The following is a 20417-nucleotide window of genomic DNA, read 5'->3' as shown; positions in this document are numbered from 1 at the left end:
TATATTTTATTGAGAATGCACTGTCTAATTCTTATCAACTTTTGATATGTATGATTGAAGGAAGCACATCTCAAAACTTGTCCAGGTTTTACTTTCATAACTCTTGTTTTTATGTGGAAATTATGACACAAAATGTCAACTTTCCCATAGCACCAGTGCAGTATTGTGCCTGCCAGAATACTTAAAGAATGTACAAGGTCACACTTATTGTAAACGAGGTTCACATGGTCTATACAGGCCTGGAATGTCAATTATGGGAGGGCACAGGGCCATTTACATTTCACGAAGGGCAGTTCCGTCTATGGGAGAATTATGAAGGGGCACCAAGGCCAAGACAAGGGCAACAGAGGTCATGACCTACGTGGTCTCTGTGTATTTCCAGGCCTGCCTTTAAGTCAGCCCACACCTCTCACTCTCTTCAGTCTAGTCAAAATGTTTAGACTAATTAGAATTGTAACATACCTCTTGCTTGTTCTGTGTTCTGGTTGGCTGAAACATGGTCACGTGGGCTGAACTAATATACAAATATTGACTGCTTCGAGTGCTATGGTTAAAACTATGACTCCCGAGGTGATCCCCGGGAGCGTTCTATTTTCCCGAGGCGAAGCCGAGGGAAAATAGAACGCTACGGGGATCACCGAGGGAGTCATAGTTTTTAACCATTGCACGAGTAAAAGCAGTCAATATTTGTTTTATAACACCCCAAACATTTCTAAATACTGTACTATTATTATTAAGTTACAGACCTGAATGCTACAATCCACGGACGACGCGAATACAGCTGCAAACACTTTTACTGTGCTGCATGTAGTGTCGTGCAATCCGAAATGGTTACAGACTATTAATTTATCATCCTCGTTCACGCAACGGACGTCTGGGTACTGCACGCCGTGTGCTAGTCTGTGGGACTAGCGCACGGCGCCGTTTGCTAGTCTTCGGACTAGCGCATGGCAAACCGACGCACTATCACATGGCCGTCGTCTAGCAAAACTAAGACATGTCATGTGACGCGCTCTAAACCAATGAGCAGGCAGAATACTTGCAAGGGGTGTTATAATATAGGCTAGTGATCACGCGCTCGTGTTTTGCGGGAATAGTACCAGAGCGGGCAATAGTCTTTGAATATAGTGCCCGCAGTAACAGCGCCCTCTCTTGACTTGAACTGTGAACAAACTACAAAATTCCTTTTTCTGTTCTTATTTGACACTTTAAGACCGAGCTGTGTTAATATAAAACACATATTGACTGGCATAATTCGGTAACTAGTGTACATGTACGTCTATTCCCCCTCGGGCCTGTGGGTGACCAGAAGGGGGGCCTATTTCCCTTGGCCTTCGGCCTCTGGAAATAGGTCCCTCTTCTGGTCACTCAAAGTCCCTCGTGGGAACAGACATATACTAGTTACCTCGTTGCCAGTCAATATGTGTATACTAACTTCGCGGTAGTGAAGTTTACACAGACAAGTTCCCTCGATCCACTAAAGCAAAAGTAGTAGTCCCAGTCGACTTTCTACCCTTCGCCCAGGTACACAGCAGGACAGTTCTTTTCAGAACTGAGAATTCCCCCAAAATTGCAAAGATCTTTTTCCTGTTATTGGAGTATAAAGCAAGTTCTTAAAAAAAGGATTCTACCTGGCAAGAAGATACACACATGGTGTTACCGCAAACCAAATATAAATTGAAACCTCACCATGCAATGCCTCAAAGCGCATGCTTTTATTTTACATTTTATTGATAGTTATTTCTTATTTTTAGTTTGGTCTAAATATATGGCGACCCCAAGGGTCCATTTCACAAATCAACAGTTTTTATTGCCATCAATTGATTACAAAACGTATACCTTCCCTTTATAGCAGCCTACATGTTCATCAATTAAAGACACTGGACACTATTGGTAGTTGTCAAAGACCAGACTTCTCACTTAGTGTATCTCAACATATGCACCAAATAACAAACCTGTGAAAATTTGAACTCAATCGATCGTCAAAGTTGCGAGATAATAATTGGTCGTTGAGATAATAACGGAAGAAAAAACACCTTTGTCACAGAAAGTTGTGTGCATTCCCTCAGATGCTTGATTTTGGGACATCAAAATCTAAATCTGAGGTCTCGAAATCAAATGCATGGTAAATTGAATCCTTCTCGAAAACTACTTTCTTTCAGAGGGAGGCGTTTCTCACACTGTTTAATACTATCAACATCTTTTCATTGCTTGTTACCAATTTAGTTTTTTATGATAACGATTAAAACAAGTTGTTCTTACTTTTACAGTGGGGCCAATTCTCAGCCCAGAGGAAACGGTCTCTCAGCTTGTACAGACTGGTCTGTTTGATACTGCTACTGCCGTCTGTAAGACTTTCAAACTTAGCCTGGTGCCAGTCTTCGAGGGACTCACAACAAAGTAAGTCCACTTCTTGGAGTCCAGATACTAACCATGTGTAGGAAGAAACTATAAATAAATAGTATTAATTTTTGGTTTTTACCCATATACATCGATGTGTGTAGCACTGTATACTCAGTACTTTCCCGAGTCCTGTGAAAAAATCACAGGCATTTACACTCCGGTGGGATTCGAACCCACGACCTTTGCAAAAACCAAAAATTAATATTCTTTATCCCCGATGCAAATTTAACATCTATTAAGTCGTTTGCAATACCCGCTGCTAAAACATAGGATTCGAACTGCCTCTAGCTACCGGGCAATCTCGGTGGTCTAGTTGGTATGACACTGCTCTAGAGTTGCAAAGGACGTGGGTTCGAATCCCACTCGAGTAAAAATGCCTGTGATCTTTTCACAGGACTTTGGAAAGTACTGAGTATACAGTGCAACACGGGTAAAATCAAAAAAGTTAATATTCTTTATCCCCGATGCAAATTTAACATCTATTAAATATAAATAAAAAGTAAACTTGCAGGTACTACTACATGTATGTGTAAATCTTGCTTGAGTGAGTGTTGGTTCTGAAAAGAGCCGGTTTGGTCTTGACGTTTCGGACATACACTCTGCTCATCTTCAGGAAAAGACGAGCAGAGTATACTACGTCTCGACAAAACAGGCTCGTTTCAGAGCCATCACTCCCCTTAAACGACATCCGTAGTATTTAAAAAGCGCATACATAATTCTCCATTCACATTTGTCTATTCTAAACCTCAAAAAGAAAAATTTAAGTTCACCCTTTTTTCGTTCATTGTCAAAGTTCATTCAAAAGTCAAGTCTTAATTGGTGTTATCATTTGTTTTTTTAAACAGGTGCGTGAAGCTGTCGCTGAATGGACTGACAGACTCGGCTTGGAAGTGGCTGTCTGTCAATGATCTAGGAACTTTACATCCATCGAGAGAGCTCAGGTAATTCAGGTTGACCCTTTGCTGCCACGGTTGTGTTGAAAACTGTGGGGTACTGACCCCTTGCAATGCTTGTTTCCTGCCAAACCACCATAAACATGTACATGTTTCTTTTATTTCGGAGGGGGGGGGGCTGTTTAATAACAAAGGTGTACCATGTCCCGGATGTAGATTGGAGCGAGTTGATGAAGCGCCTTAAAGGCAGTGGACACTATTGGTAATTACTCAAAATAATTAGTAGCATAAAACCTTTCATGGTGATGAGTAATGGGGAGAGGTTGATGGTACAAAACATTGTGAGAAACGGCTTTCTCTGAAGTGCAATAGTTTTTGAGAAAGAAGTAATTTTCCACGAATGTGATTTCAAGACCTCAGATTTAGAACTCTAAACGCATACAACTTCATGTGACATGGGTGTGTTTTTTTTCTGTCATTATCTCGCAAGTTCGATGACCAATTGAGCTCAAATTTGCACAGGTTTATTATTTTATGCATATGTTGAGATACACCAACTGTTAAGGCTAGTCTTTGACAATTACCAATAGTGTCCACTGCCTTTAAATTATTAGGTCCAAACAATAGTAGAACAAACATAAGATTAACCGGGTTGACAAGTGTGTGCTTGTTGTTTCATTTTGCTCTTTGTGGGTATTTTTCCTGACAGCCCAGCAGACTTGGCCTGGCGACTACTCAAACTTGCGGGAACAACCATGTGTAAATCACTTTAATGGGGGTGTTGGCTCTGAAAAGAGCCAGTGTGGTCTCGACGTTTCGAACAGTGTACTCATTCTCCTGAAGACGAGCCGAGTATACTGGTTGAAACGTCGAGACCACTTCAACATGGTTGTACCGACAAGCTTATTATTTGTGAATTTCTTATTTGTTTTGTTTTTTTAGAAACAAAGATCAGTCCACCCCATAGTGGAACAAAGAAAAGTCCTTGAAAGACTGCTTCGCCAAGTGTGTGGCTTTTTTGTTTCATTTTGCTCTCCGTTTTTTTTTTCTTTTCTTGATAGTCCGGCAGACCTGGCCTGGCGGCTACTGAAGCTCTACCTGGAGAAACATGACAACATCGGTGACCACTCTCACTACAAGTGTGTTATCAATAAGCTGCTGTCTCTCGGGTACCAGCTACCAACATGGCTGATCAATGCATATAAAGTAGGTTATTTTATTTATTTATCATGTTTATAGACGGAGGTGATAGCGATTAGATAATTCTGATTCCATGCACTGACCTTGTGTTAACCCTTGTTGTGGTACACTTTCAGTCAGCAAATGGACTCTTGCCAGCCTCGCTACCATGGGCAGCGCGCCGTATCGATACCTCTCGTCACTAACCCCTGGGAGGGATGTACTGGGAAACAACGCTGAGTGGCTCAGGAAAATGGTTATGCATTAGACGTCAAGTAAGATAGATCGAGTCAGGGATGCTGGGGAAAAAATGGCACAGTGAGATCGATCACCCCTGGTAACGAGGTTGGACTCTTGCGACCTTGATCATGCACAATCCCAGAATGGAACCTGTAACCAACTGATACATGTATGAAAGAGACGACGAATTTGAAATACTTCCAAACCTGACTTGACGCCATAAACCTTGGAAATCTAACACAAAAAGCACATTTCAAAATCTAGGTAGCCTGCATGAGCATGTACATGTAATGCATGACAAACTGTGTGTTTAAAAAACCTTCCAAGATGTTTTCATGCAGTATTATATTTTCTGAAGATTCTGAAGATTCTTGAGGGTTTATTATGTCTAATTTGCTATTGTAGAAGTTGAATCCAGCGTCACTACTCCTCCTGTACATCACATATGACATGCTAGAAGAAGCTACAGCCCTAGCTATGGAATACATAGACGCTGTGCAAGGCCACGGTTCAGAATACTTCGGTCTTAAGGTAAGTTTATCAACTTCTGTATTGACCCCTTAAGCTGGCCTCAGGCCAACATTGCATCAACAAAGCAGCTGGCAACTGACTTTTCAGGATCATACTGCGCCTGAGCTGAGACCATCGGGAACTTTTCAGGCAGCGATTGTTTATGACCTGAGCGTAACTGCGCTGGTTGTAAGAGAATCTGAAACAATCGCCGCTCGAAAAAACTAATAGTCACAAGAGTAAAACAATTTCAACTTGTACGACATGATCCTGACGGTCGGCAACCAGCCGCTGGCGCATGATTTCTCAGTTGTTTTGACCTGAACATATTTTGTTTGCGTGTTGCTTACGGTTTGTTGCAGGCGCAAGAAAATCATACGAAAATCTCAACATGTGCTAAAATAATTCTCATCTTACTGAGTCAAAATTATGTTTGTGACTTGTTTTACTCATTTCTCAAAAACTGCAATACCTCAGCAAGTAAATTTTAAAAGAAGCTTTCTACCATCATTATCTTCAAACTGTTTAAGTTAAAATGTAAATCTGTGGACATTGTGTTTTGTGTCCTACAAAAAGTATGTAGACCCTTTAAATCTAGCATGCAAATGGCTCATATTTTGTTTGAACTGCCTCTAGCTACTGCGCAATCTCATTAGTCTAGTTGGTAAGACACTGCTCTAGAATTGCAAGGGTCGCGGGTTCGGTATACAGTGCTAACACACATCGGTGTATGGGTAAAAACCAAAATTAATATTCTTTATCCCCGATGCAAATTTAACATCTATTATATCGTTGCGGTACCCGCTGCCAAAACATAGGATTCGAACTGCCTCCAGCTGCCGGGCAACCTCGGTAGTCTAGTTGGTAAGACACTGCTCTAGAATTGCAAGGGTCGTGGGTTCGAATCCCACCCGAGTAACATGCATGTGATATTTTTTAACAGGACTCGGGGAAAGTACTGAGTATACAGTGCTAACACACATCGGAGTATGGGTAAAAACCAAAATGAGTATTCATATTTTATTGTTGTATTCGAATGTATTCCAGAATCATTTGAGAGCGACATCGCCGAGTGTTTGGCTTCCATATCAATCAATTGATCACCTTCTCACTGCACTCAAGGACCAATCAGATCCAACCATTACACAGGTAAGCACTGTTTAAAAGTTGAAGATATTATAAGTTATCACACAAGCGCGAGTGGAATACGGAAAAATATAGCGCGTCTGCGTCCCATATCCAACGAGGCCGAAGGCCGAGTTGGATATGGGACGCAGACGCGCTATATTTTCCGTATTTCCACGAGCGTGCGTGTGATAACGTATTTATCTCCAAGCAAACTTGGCGCGTGACATAGAACACACAAGACGCATGGTAGTGATATTAGCCGTGCAATATAGGTTTTTATCACCATTCCATTCTGCGAATCTGATTGGATGATTAGCGCGTACTTGAAGATAAATTTGTGTATTCTTGAGTATTGTAAAATAGAGTAATAAACCGCAAGAGAAACTTACTGGGTTTCTAGTGGTTTATAATACAAATATTGACTGCTTCGAGTGCTATGGTTAAAATTACAACTCCCGAGGTGATCCACGCAGCGTTCTATTTTCCCGAGCCACAGCCGAGGGAAAATAAAACTGGTTTACTGTCTATGATAATGAATTGCACAAATCACAAAATTGTGATTCAGTTACTAGACAACAATATTTATTGTGAAATCAGCAGCTAGCTGGGGGATTTGAACCCAAAACTTTGTGATTGCAAGTCCTGCAGTCTAACCACTTGACCACGGTGACTGCATTTTGGACCGAGGTGTATTATAAAACATACATGGACTGGCTTGATTCGGTCACTAGACACGCCTAAAGACCTTTATCATGGGGCAGCCATCTTGAATTTTTCCCGTTTATATCAATGTTATTATTATTTATTCGAACAATACAAGTTACAACAGTCAAGTTACAATAACACAAGACAGAACATTAACGGAAAAAAAACAATTATAAAAAAGCAAGAAATAAGGAAAATAAATACAGAATTAAATAAAAGAATAAATTAGGTTAAATTAAGTTAAAATAACTTAAATAAGTTATTTGAAAAAGCAAACAAAAGCAATGTAACCAAATCGAGGCTTGAAGAACAAAAAAGTCTGGTTCCTATTTGCAAAATGATTATTAGCATTCATTATTATTATACGATACAAGGAACATGACCAAGATGGAGACAGCATGATAAAGGTCTATTCCTTTTCGGGCCAGTGAGTGACCAGGGCTGAATTTCATAGAGCTGCTAAGCCCAATATCTGCTTAGCATGAAATTTCTTCTTCTTCCTTTTGTTCTTATCAATGAAGAAATGTCATGCTAAGCAAATTTTTGTGCTTAGCAGCTCTTTGAAATTGGGCCCTGAAAAGGGACCTGCATGTATTACCAACAGTTATAACAGGTACCACAAAGCCTTGATTATTGTTTATGTTTTTTATTTCTGATTTGGTTATCTATGTTTTTTTTTCTTCATTTTTCTGCAGTTGTCTCGTGATCTGAACCTAAAGCTTCATAAGTACCACAAGCATGTCAAGGACCTATCCCATGAGATGATCAGAATCCGGTCCCAGGCAGTCAACGCAAGCTGAGTAATAACTATTTAAACGGTGGCACGGTTGGCTTGTGCGTAAAAGCGCTCGCCTCTCACCAAGGTGACCCCGGTTCGATTCCCGGTCGGGGCCACATGTGAGTTGAGTTGTCCGTTGGTTCTCTGCTGTGCCACGAGGGTTTTCCAGATTATCCGGTTTTCCTCCCTCAGGAAAAAATCAAACACTTTCGATCTTGGCTGTGCTCCGTGGTCATAATGGGTTGATGTGGCTGGCGGCTGAATGCGCCCTTGCATGCCTGCTTCTCGAACACGTTGTAGCCGCGTCCTTCGCAATTCAGCTCTTAGCTGCGAGTAAGGATGATTAGCCCCCCAAATTATTATTAAATTATTATTAAAAACAGAAGATAAAATCTACCAGAGCCGTTTTATGCAACGAAATTTCGGACCAAGTTGAGTTTTGGGCAACTCTCTTGCAAATATCGCCGCGAAAGAGGGTTTGTGACGTCAAGGGCACATCAAATTCACATTTGCATTCGCAGGAAGTATGAACCGGGATTTATATTGTTTTCATTTTTTCAACCAGCTTGGGTACTTTATGTGTAGATAAAATTAAGTTTGTCCAGAGCCAAATATCAGGGGAGGTTTTTTTGGGGGGTGGTTGAACAAAGATTTGGGATTCGAACCAACGACCTCCGGATTAACATGCCGGCGCTCTACCAACTGAGCTATTTAGCCCTATATTGGCGGTGTCCCTATTTTGTAAATATCTTTGTTCGGGGGTTTGCAGGTTTTTTTTGCATTAAACAACTGAGAATATTTCTATTTCCCTTCAGTACAGGTTACTCTCTGGCTCTGGTCGGTGCCCATTTGTACTCCAAGGTGGAGAGGAGAAATTATGATAAAGTGTTTTGCTCAAGGACACGAGCGTCAGGACTGACCAGGCCAGGATTCGAACGTACATTACAATATGTGTAGATACATGCGCTACGTATGTAGGACTTTATCTTATAACCTTGTTTACGCTCTGACCATTACGGCTGGAAAGCTCAAGGCACTTTGGCCCAATTTCATAAAGCTGTTTAGCAGGAAATACTCCTAAGGCCTTTGCTTAGCACAACTTGAGTGGGGCACCTGTCACAACAATGTAAACTTACAATGTAATGTCATTTCTTCCCGGTAGCCTGCGTCTGTTAAAGGCACTGGACACCTTTGGTAATATTGTCAAAGAATAGTATGCTCACTTGGTGTATCTCAACATGTGCATAAAATCACAAACCTGTGAACATTTTGAGCTCAGTTGGTTTTAGAAGTTGCGAGAGATTAATGAAGCAAAAACACCCTTGTCCCACAAGTTGTGTGCTTTAGATGCTTTAATTAGAGACCTCAGTTCAAATATATTTGTGAGAAGTTACAATGTACTTCTTTCTTAAAAACCATGTTACTTCAGAAGGAGCGCAATGTTTTATACTATCAACAGCTCTCCGCTGCTCATTAATACCAAGTAAGGTTTTATGCTAATAATTATTTTGAGTAAATACCAATATTGTCCAGTGCCTTTAAGCAATATTTTTCTGCGCTTAGCAAGTTTTTGTGTTTACAGGCTCCATGAGTTTGGCTCCTGATGTCACCAAAATAGGAAGACACATGAAAATAAATTTTCAAATCATGCAACTAACAATCGCATTGAAGTTTTTTGTAACTTTATTGTCTCTTCTGTCTAATAAATAAGCTAAATTGATTCACAGCACAAGAATTGCTAAGTAAATTTGAAAAAATATGGGACAAGGTACTAGCAATCATAATAAGTAATATTATAACAATTCTGGCTTCTTATAGCGCCTAATCCGTCACTCAGTGACGCTCATGGCACTTTAAAGGAACACAGTGCCTTGGATCGGTCAAATTGGTCTTTAAAAATCGTTTGTATACCGTTTGTTATAAAATGCATGTGGTACTACATTTGCATTATGAGACCTACTCCTTTTACATAGCACCATGTGATGGTGATGTGATGGGCAATAAAATAATGAGAAATAAAATGTATAAAATCCTGCAGTAATACTGTTTATCTATGGTAGAGGGCATCGATGGAAGACCACTACACCAATTGCACAATGGACACCATAAAAGGTTGACAAGTTGTAAAACCAATGTTTATGCAGTCTTGTTATTTTTTTATTTTTATTTTTTTACTTAAAGGAACACGTTGCCTTGGATCGGTCGAGTTGGTCTTTGAAAAGCGTTTGTAACCGTTTTTTACAAAATGCATATGGTTAGAAAGATGTTGTAAAAGTAGAATATAATGACCCACACAAACATGCCTCGAAATTGCGTGGTTTTCCTTTTACCTCGTCGACTAACACGTCGGCCATTTATGGGGGTCAAAATGTTGACCCCCATAAATGGCCAACCATGTTAGTTCGCACAGTAGAAGGAAAAACACGCAATTTCGAGGCAAACTTGTGTGGATCATTGTATTCTACTTTTAAAACATCTTTCCAACCATATGCATTTTATAAAAAACGGTTACAAACGCTTTTGTTTTGACCAACTCGTCCGATCCAAGGCAACGTGTTCCTTTAAAGATATCACCATGTGAATATCTCTTTTGAGTTGTGTTGGTTCTGAAAAGATCTGGTTGCCACTCAACAGTTCGATCTCGATCAGTATGCTCTGATCGTCATCAGGAGAATGCTTGACTCATTGCTGGATGCTGCTTATGTACTGCATTTTGTCTGAATTACTGTTTGCTAGGTTTGGCTTGTGGTACGCGAAAGCAGGAACTGAAACTATTTTTAATGATTTTTTTATTTTTTTTATTCAAGTTTTCTGGTTGCTTTTTCTACTTTAAAGACACTGGACACTGTTGGTAATTGTCAAAAACCAGTCTTCTGACTTGGTGTACCTCAACATGTGCACAAAATAACAAACCTGTGAACATTTTAACTCAATTGGTTGTCGAATTTACAAGATAATAAGGGAAGAAAAAACACCCTTGTCACACAAAGTTGTGTTCTTTCAGATGCTTGATTTCGGGACCTCAATTTCTAATTCTGAGATCTCGAAATCAATTTCAAATATTTTAGTGGAAATTTACTTCTTTCTCGAAGACCACGTTGTTTCAGAGGGAGACGTTTCTCACAATGTTTTATACTATCAACAGCTCTCCATTGCTTGTTACCAAGTAAGTTTTTTCGCTAATAGTCATTTTGAGTAATTACCAATAGTGTCCACTGCCTTTAAGCCATCCTGATATAATTTATGATAAAACATGCAAACAATTTTAATCTTCTTTAAACTACGTAACATTTCAACCAACTAATAACTGTACACTTTACGGGTGTTCTTTGCCACTACCAAATAGTTATCAAGGAAATGAGAACCACAGCAATGTGAATCAAAACTGTAGTTAATTGTATTTTCTTTATTTATTATTTTAATTTTTGGTTTGCCTGGCCGTGTCACTATGTGTTTTATTATACTATGTCTAACTGTGGACTAGTATAAGTTTAATTTCCAGGTTTACCTGTCCCTGAGGCTAATGGTCATAGTCGAAATATGATTGAAGGTTTGTTTTGATTGTTTTTTTATTGTTTTGCCGCGGGAGCTTTGAATGGGCATTGCGTCATAATGTACTGTGAGCAAGGCTTGCTGGGTAAAAAGGCTTTTGTCTTTGCAGTGCGTGGCAGATGCTAGCTTTCTTTACCAATCGGTCACAGCAGTACAGCAGTGTTTAGTGGAGAGAGAGCACCCAGAAAGATATTGTGTTTTATTGATAAAATCTGGCTAAAAATAGAGATATATTCTAAGACATTCTTTGAGCTGCAAGTACCGTACAGATATGTGATCCGCAAGAAAAACTTGTCGGAGATACACTCTCTTATCCAACTGTCACAATGGCATCACCTCCTTCGCCATCAAGGATACCGTAGTTGACAGGTGGATCTCTGATCAACGGGGACTCGTCAGGCGGCAAGGTGGTGTCCTGGTAGCTACGCTGGCTCTTCTTACTCCGGGACCTGTACACCATCAGCAGGACCTGAGCCACCACAATACACAGCACTGTGACCACCACAGATATAGCAGCAACAGCCCCTGCGGAAAGGGAAGAGCTACTTGATGTCCACGGGTTCACTTTGTGACCGTGTCCTTCGATATCGGTCCCGTTCGTCATGAGCTTCCACATGGACCCATCTGCTTTGAGCTGGATGGAATCACGTTCTGGGTAGATCATATCTGGGAAAGTCATGAAGGGAGGACGGTTGACGGGAGGTAGCCTCGGTGCTGTGAGGGCTCCTGATTTGATGCAGTAGTCGATTTCGCATCCATTGTCGACCAGAGCGAGGTGTTGGCTGTACCCTTTGGGGCATCCATGTGGCCAGGAGGTTGGGCCAGATTGCTCCATGAAGCGTGCCAGGCTGAGAGTACCTCCTGGGCGGGATTCAGATGGTGTTCCAAGACTCCTTTGGACCATGAGTGGGTTGCCGGACTTGCAGCTGTAGAAGCCGGCAAAGGGAAGAGCGTACTGTGCACCGAGTTCGTAGTCATCGCTGACGCATACCGTGAGGTCTGACAGCAGGCGAAGTGGGTAGAACTGAGCAGGGCAGCCCTGTTCTTGGGTGAGCGGATTGGAGACCTTAGTGGTGAAGACACCTCCAAACAGGAAGCCTGACTGCTGCGGAACCTGTCCAACATTCACACACCAGTAGGCCTTGTAGGTTCCTGTACTGTGATAGGTGTCATCGTGACAGCAGTGGGCGACAAGCCAGCATCTGTGACAGTGATGCTGGCTAGTAGTTGCTGAACGTGATCCCTCGTTCAGCAGGACCGGCTCATACCCAGGTGGACAAGTATAGTCTCCAGTAAGTGGGTTCTTCTGCCTGAGGTTGGAGCAGAGATCTGTGATACCATTTTGATCGCATGTCTGATAAACACCACCGAAGGTGTAGTTGGTGAGTGGTGGCTTACATGACCCGTCATCCAGATTTGAGATGAAGCTGAAGTTTGGACTCTCTCTGTCTGTACATCCGTAGTACATGTTGTGCTGGTAGTAGAGCTCAACTGCTGCCTTCACGCTCATGTATGTCTCGAACACAGTCGACAGAGGAAGTTCTGGAAGAGTCTCAGGAGTGATGACATAGTAAATCGGATCACCAGAGCGATCTATAGCCACGAGGTTGTTTATCATGTCCGCGGTCCAGTTATCTGCAGTGTAGTTCGTGGGCTTGAAGACAGGTCCTCCGTTTGTGTGGATGACCGATGAGGTCCTGCTTTTCTGATACTCATCTACCATGGTCTTTGATGTGGTAGTAGAGACACCCAGGTTGAAATTGAAGACCGAGAAGAAAGAGGCACCAGCTGACGCTTTGACCTGGTTGGTCTCGGAGGAATACTTCCTGACGTAGCTGGACAGGACCTGGTCTTCTTGTGACAGGGCAGCCCCGACATCGATGCTGGTGATGACGTGTGTACCAAAGTCCCTGACGAATAGCTGGCTCTCGAACGTGGCCAGGTTGGTTCGGTTGAGCTCATGATGTGCGGCAATACTCAAGAGACGGGCCTTGCTGGCTTTGCTCAGGGGAGTGTCTGGTTGGAGTTTTGCTGTGTAGCGGACGTAACGTGCCTGTATCAACAAAATTAAAAGAGGTTACTTTAAAGATGGTGTTATGAAATTTCTTTCCGGTATGCCTTTGTTTGAAAGTGCTTGGAATCACTGTACACTGTATACTGTAATAAATTATTGGAAACTAATGCTCACCAACCCTTCAGTCTGTATTTAACATTAAGTATCGCACATGAGGGCCTCGTGAAATTGGGTATCAAATGGGTTGGCTCTGGCCCATTTGGCCCGGATATTTCCCATTCTAGACCCCATACGGGCTAGTCTTAGATCCAAGACCTTCGCATGGATTAACTCCAGCCTTGCTACCATGGGCGCAGCGCTCCCTAAGTCTACTCTCGGTTAGACTTCCAGCTTTACAGACAGTCAACTGAAGTCAAATTCAAGAAAAAAAAGCGCCCTCTGTTGGGTTATCACTTTCGTTATGTTACGATACGTAGCTTTACATTGCGTTGTGTTACATTACATCACGTTGTGTTTCGAGTGTGAGATGGTGATGGTGATGGTCATTAAATCGCAAACAACCTTTGGGACAGACATCTGGCGCCCACAACAAGGGACGTTTGTCTTCGGCTCTCGTGTGAAAGGGGCTCAAGACTAATAAGAGCTCTGTTGGTGACTTACTTGGACCCGGACGGTGTCCGAGCTGTCACGGTAGTCGCTTGTCTTGACAGTTCGGTGCTCGTCAGAGAACCCTCCACTGATCCCGATCCCACCGAAGCCCAGCCCGGCGTTTGCGTTGATGCTTCTGGAAAGAGTTGACGTGTAGTTCTTCCAGTGGACAAAAATCTCAGCATAGGTGTCAACTTTGCTGGACTTGATTGGTATGACGTAGGTTCCGTCTGGAATCAGAAACTGGCCGTCCTCTGAAGAAAGGAAGACAAAGAGAAAAGGGCGCAATTTCATAAAGATGTTTTAGCAGAAGATTCTGCCTAAAAAAGTAATTTGCTAAGCAAACAAAATAGGGGGGCACCAGTTAAACATACAGTATATGGAATGTTGTCTGGTGAAGTTTTTTTGCTAAGCAAGGTTTACGACGAGTTCAGTTCCGTATCCGAAGACGTATTGGACCAAAGTTATGACGGATTACTCGTCCTAACTCAAGATAGGATTAATCCTATCGTTTCGTGAAATCGGCTGCAGGAAGCCAACACGTTTGATTGATGGGGAGGGATACGGGATCCCATGCAGAGCATAATGTCACAAGCTGTCGGCAGACTAGCCTTTAATCAATGCGCACGCGGCACCCCTATATAGATGTCAAGCGGGAAAAGGACCAGCGCGAGCCGCTCGCATTGGTCTTTTTTCGTGGGTGATATCTGGGGTCGTGCGTGCGCCTTGACTAAATGCTAGCTGGAAGCCTAATAGAAAGCGCATGACTGCACTAAAGCATGAGTAAAACTAATTTTCATCAGCCCCTCCTAGTTATGGAATGTCCGTGTCTAGGATACCAATGAATGTCAGAGGGCATTTGTTGAGGAAACAGTGGAATGAATAACACGAGCCCCCCCCCCCCCGCCCATCTATTGTTCAAAAATTCAAACATGGGTGAATAATGCGGAAACAGTATGGTTTGGAAATGGCTGTTTTCACTTTGTAATGTGTTGCACATGGCATTTCAAAGAAGGGGTTATTATTGACAGAAAGCACTCCCTCAAAAGGAGACTTGCACATTATTTTCAGTTTCAGTTTTAAGAATTTCAGTAGAATATAAAACTTTAGGTGTTGATATATTAAAGGGAAAATACATCTTTGGTTTTTAGGAACCGTTTGATTGCTTTAATACAATAAAACTAAACTGTGGAAATTTCATTCAAAACGGTAGTCGCTTTTGGGGGATAATTGTCGCCGAAAATCTCCAGCAATTATGTCCACGCAGGAAAACTATTCCGTTGAACACACAGTCTGAGAACATACTGTCAGTGCTTACCATTTCAAATTTAGGGAGATAACAACTGGTGTATTTCCCCATTACTTCGAATTGTGTTTCTCAAAATGCTTCACGAAAACAAATGATGTGCGCCAACCAAGGGTTTGCCATTATCTTTACAGTCAAACTTGCGAGAATACAACTATGGGATGACCTACACTCTAAAAACTCCCGGGTCAGAATTGACCCGGATTTGGGTCCCAGGGGACCAGACCCATTTCTGGGTCTGTTTGACCCGATTCCGCAATCCCGTGTCAATGTGTCTCGAAATCCGAGTCAAATTCCCTGTTTTTAACCAAACTTCGGGTCACAATGACACGGATTCTGGGTCACACTGACATGGATTCCGGGTCAAACAGAGCCAGAAATAGGTATGGCCCCTTGGGACCCAAGTACGGGTCAATTCTGACCAAGGAGTTTTTAGAGTGTAAATCTCGTGGAAGGAACGTCTTTTCAGAGCACTTATTATTTCGGAATTAAACATTTGTTTGATATGTTTCTGCAAGGAAGTGTCACTCGAAATAGTTATTTCTTAAAGAGAATAAAATACATTCCAATCCCATAGGTCCTGATGTTATAATAATTACAGCTAGGGTACCTTTGGTTTCACATTTTAGTTAACGACCTCAACTTTTAAAGACAGTGGACACTATTGGTAATTGTCAAAGACCAGTCTGCTCACTTGGTTTATCTCAACATATTTATGCATACAAAATCAAACCTGTGAAAATTTGAGCTCATTTGGTCGTCGAAGTTGCGAGATAATAATTAAAGAAAAAACACCTTGTCACACGGAGTTGTGTGCGTGTAGATGGTTGATTTCGAGACCTCAAGTTCTAAATCTGAGGTCTCGAAATCAAATTCGTGGAAAATTACTTCTCTCTCGAAAACTACTCCACTTCAGAGGGAGTCGTTTCTCACAATGTTTTATACTATCAACAGCTCCCCATTACTTGTAATGAAGTGAGGTTTTTTGCTAATACTTTTTTTGAGTAATTACCACCGTCCACTGCCTTTAAAGACCACTGTAAAGAGCTGTTGATTCATAAAACATTATAGGAGCGACAACCTTTTTGAGTATTTTCTGAGAAATAAAGAGGTGATCGACTTTACCAAAATTGTTGAATCCCATCAGGCATCTGATCCCTGATCTGATCGAAAGATTCTTTGCATGCAACAGGGGTGACGAGGCCTAGTAACTAATTTGCCGCTCATTATTTTTATGCAACTTCGATGACCATTTAGCCCGAGTTTTCACTGGTTTGTTGTTTTATGCATCGTGCATTATTTTTATAGATTATGTTCTCCATTTAATTGTTAATTATCGTGTAAAAAAAAACGACAGTTTGTTTTTCTTCTTCCTTCTTCCCGTTTTCTAACATAAAGGAAACTTCTGCTTCCTTTTATAATCACCCATTGTTGTTTGTTTTGTTTTAAGACACTGGACACTAATGGTAATTGTCAAAGACCAGTCTTCTCACTTGGTGTATCTCAACATATGCATAAAATAACAAACCTGTGAAAATTTGAGCTCAATTGGTTGTCGAAGTTGCGAGATAATCATGAAAGACACAATACCCTTCTAACACGAAGTTGTGTGCTTTCAGATGCTTGATTTCAAGACCTCACATTAATCTAAATCTGAGGTCTCGAAAGCAAATTCGTGGAAAATTACTTCTTTCTCGAAAACTAGGGAGGGAGGTTCGCTCAGGGAGCCGTTTCTCACAATGTTTTATAATACCAACCAACAGCTCTCCTTATTCGTTACCAAATAAGTTTTATGCTAACAATTATTTGGAGTAATTACCAATAGTGCCCACTGCCTTTAAATCTCGTTATTTTCCATTTTCCTTTCCAGAACTTCCCTTTTCTTTTTTTGACTTGCCACCCGAGCCTCCTCCTCCTCAGATGTATTTCTTAACTGTTTGCTACTCCGTTCATTATTATTATTCTGATTTTTTTCTTCTTCATTCAATTTCTCCTTTCCTATATAAAATCATGTAGTCTTTACTTTACCCGAAACTAACATAAAAATATTCCCTATAATAACCCCATTCTTGTATTACAGTAATTACCCGAAACTTTCTGTTTGTTTCGAAACTTGATTTCCCTTTCCTTTACATTGTTGTCACCGAAACTTGTTTTTCCTTTCAAATCACCCCCCCCCCCCCCGCATTTCTTTTCGACTTTGTTTCCTCATGGTAATTAAAAAAGGGCATTGTTGCAACTGGGTGCTCATTTTTGCTTAGCAAATAAGTTTGTATGGGCACTAGATTTCTCTGCTTAAACGAGAAATCTACAGTAAGCAGAGTCGTGAAATTGGACCTTGTCCAATGCCAACAACACCACCCGTTTCCGCGTACACCCAGGGAGCACTAAGTATAACATTTCCACATAACGGGAACAAGGAAGCTGTAAACAATTTATTCAAAGGTAGGTTTACCCGAAATGACTCATTGATGTTGAAATCGCACTGAACTGTAGTTTTATTCGAATTTCACTCTATATTGAAACCATAGTGCCACGAAAATTATTTAAAGCATGTAAAAAACGTATTTTTATGACATTGTTTAACTCGTTCAAAAACTACTGCCAAAGCACCTCAGTAAATAAGGCCCGCTTTCTACTATCATCTGTGGATGTGGACATTGTGTTTTGTGTTACAACAAGTACCCAAATCCGGTAAAGTCCGATGACGTCATGTACCATATTTCGCTCTCAAATAGTAGGCCTATCACAATTAATGATATTACACCATTGTAACGTGAGGTTTAAAAGGACCTAATAATTATAAGAATTATAGTTCGCCACTTTCATGAGTGCGTCACCATACTCGATTTGACCTCTCGGAGCCATTAAAATGATTTCGCAAACTGCAAAATAAAAATATGCCTATTATGTTCTGAATGCCACTTTTTGTACTTTGCATGTTTGTTTTTTTCTCTCAAACAGTCATGACCACTTGAAACGTTTGCACATACAGACGGTCGGCAATTTTTTTTTTTTTTTTTAGAAAACTTTAGGACTGGAAACCATTGTAAGCATAAATGGACATGCACCGCATCACCTTTGAAGGCGATGGACACCTTTAGTAATTGTCAAAGATATTCTCACTTACAAAATGCACAAAATGACAAACCTTTGAAAAGTTTGACTCAGCTCGTCATCGAAATTGCAAGAGAGTAATGAAAGAAAGAAAAACACCCTTGTTGCACAAAAAAAATGTCTATGTTTTCTGATACCTAAAAAGGCTCCAGGTCAGCAGAGGTATTTTAATATTTGAGTGTGAACAAAATTACATCTTTCTAAAAGTACGTCACTTCACATGGAGCCGTTTCTCACAATGTTTATACAGCTCCCATTGCTCGTTATCAAGTAAGTTTTTACCAACTTTGAGTATTGTCCAGTGTCTTTAAAATCTACACAAAATATCAAAACCACCAAAAGTGTACGCAGTTCGTTCTCCCGCTCAGAAGACTTTTGAATACAATGCCCAATTTCATAGAGCTGATAAGCACAAACAATTTGCTTAGCATAAACACATTTCTTCCTCGATAAAAACAGGATTACCAACCAAATTTCCATTTGTACCATATTGCTTGTTACTGGTATTGAGCTGTTGTTTACTAAATCCTGAAAATCACGTGGAAATTTGGTTGGAAATCCTGTTTTTACCGAGGAGGAAATTTCATGCTAAGCAAATTTTTGTACAATAATGCATGAAAATTGGATCTTGTGCTTTTCTACTTTAGGTTTTTCTTACCTGTAAAACGGCACTGGGTGTAGGTGATAGCCGTCACTAGTCCAGACTCCTTGTTTCTTAGGTTGTCCCATCCTCCTCCAGGCAGCCCTTCGAAGGTCAAGATGCGCTGCTGGTCCTCCGGCCGAAGGAGACATCTCCTCGGATCTCCAATCGGGAGACTATCCTGGGATGATGAGGCGATGGGGGTCACACCACTGCCCAGAGAGGCACAGAGACATCCTGCCCAAACAGTTGCAACGAGTTGAAGATAAAGGGTCATTTTGATCACCCGATGATCAAGTCTTTTTTTCTTTTTATTCGGTGGAGTGGTGTTACAACAAACATAAACAATCAATCAGCCAAGAACAGAACTCTCAGTCGATCATAACCACCCTCTCTATACTGTTTCTCAGACCCGGAAGCTCGCACTTTTATATACGAGTTGTTTTCAGTGCTGCGGTGGGGCGCGTCCTGGAAATGCCCTTCTGCAGCTGTGTTCATATTTCGCAATCAAATGAAATATTGTTTGCGGGAAGTTCAGATCTTTATATAAATATATTGTCACCTAGTATGTTCACATCCAGGGGATGTGTTTTTCACCCAACGTAATGGGACATAATATTATGGCCAATGCCGAAGCAGTTGGTTCTGGCGTGGATCAATCAGTTTGTTTTAAAGTGTTTGTTTTAAAGTGTACAGCCTAGATACGGGAAATAATATAGTTTGAACACGATTTTAGTCGATTGCATTTAATTACCCCCCCCCCCCTTGCCCCATGGAAAAAACACAATTGTTGATGTCTCAAAAGAACTTAGAAAAGGAAAACGTGTCCCGTGTTCTTTTTTGGTTCGGGTTTTTTGCGAGACAAGAGATAATGCGCAATTTTTTATACTGAGATGCCATTTTGTTTTTATTATTAGACGATCGACTTCGACATGGAAGTATTTTAATCGAACTCATTTCTCGTAATGAAGGTTTTGTATTGCTTGTGTTAGTTTTGTATATGATGTTAAACCGCTTTCTCTGCAAACAAAATAAATAAATAAATAAATAACGGTTGTATAATAAAGGCCTACACACCGATCGTTTGTGCCTTTTTGCCCTATCATTTCTTTGTTGTTGTTTTGTTTGTTTTTTTCTGTCTGCATTCGTATGTTTTGTCCCTCTATAACTTCATCTTCGTCCCAAAAATATGAGCCTACTTTTTTTCCAGAACAAAAAAAAAACATCTATTTTTAGGTCAAGGATGGTTCAGCTAATTTGCATATAACGCGGGGGCATGCTGGGAGCCGACGCTACGAACAGAG

At 41.0% G+C, this 20417-nt stretch overlaps 2 protein-coding genes across 2 annotated transcripts in view; one reads left to right on the top strand and one right to left on the bottom strand.

Annotated features, from left to right (window-relative positions):
• LOC139942579 (nuclear pore complex protein Nup160-like) overlaps nt 1–10268 on the top strand; it is a 45088-nt gene extending 34820 nt beyond the window's left edge. The window contains exons 28-33 of the mRNA XM_071939436.1: nt 2271–2400; nt 3249–3344; nt 4358–4502; nt 5121–5246; nt 6273–6374; nt 7754–10268. Of these exons, the coding sequence (XP_071795537.1) occupies nt 2271–2400; nt 3249–3344; nt 4358–4502; nt 5121–5246; nt 6273–6374; nt 7754–7858 (704 nt within the window). The 3' untranslated portion in view covers nt 7859–10268. The remainder of the gene's footprint in view (nt 1–2270; nt 2401–3248; nt 3345–4357; nt 4503–5120; nt 5247–6272; nt 6375–7753) is intronic.
• Nucleotides 10269–10397: 129 nt separating this feature from the next.
• On the bottom strand, nt 10398–19577 carry LOC139942580 (macrophage-expressed gene 1 protein-like). Its single transcript, XM_071939437.1, has 3 exons — nt 19132–19577; nt 14063–14304; nt 10398–13441 (listed from the first exon to the last, which is right to left on the bottom strand). The coding sequence occupies exons 1-3, from the start codon at nt 19388–19390 to the stop codon at nt 11699–11701; spliced, it is 2244 nt and encodes a 747-aa protein (XP_071795538.1). The 5' UTR covers nt 19391–19577; the 3' UTR covers nt 10398–11698.
• Between the last annotated feature and the right edge of the window lie 840 nt (nt 19578–20417).

Source organism: Asterias amurensis, chromosome 10 (genome assembly GCF_032118995.1).
Source record: "Asterias amurensis chromosome 10, ASM3211899v1".
In the NCBI taxonomy this organism is placed as follows: Eukaryota; Metazoa; Echinodermata; class Asteroidea; order Forcipulatida; family Asteriidae; genus Asterias; species Asterias amurensis.
This window is presented reverse-complemented; position numbering and strand designations above follow the sequence as displayed.

Bases quoted from the DNA above. Each gene is read 5' to 3' on its own strand.
- LOC139942580 (XM_071939437.1), bottom strand. From the start codon at position 19,390: ATGACCCTTTATCTTCAACTCGTTGCAACTGTTTGGGCAGGATGTCTC. The intron at 14,305-19,131 runs GTAAGAAAAACC...TCCTTTCTTCAG, and splicing joins CACCCAGTGCCGTTTTACAG to AGGACGGCCAGTTTCTGATT. The intron at 13,442-14,062 runs GTAAGTCACCAA...TTGTTGATACAG, and splicing joins CGGACACCGTCCGGGTCCAA to GCACGTTACGTCCGCTACAC.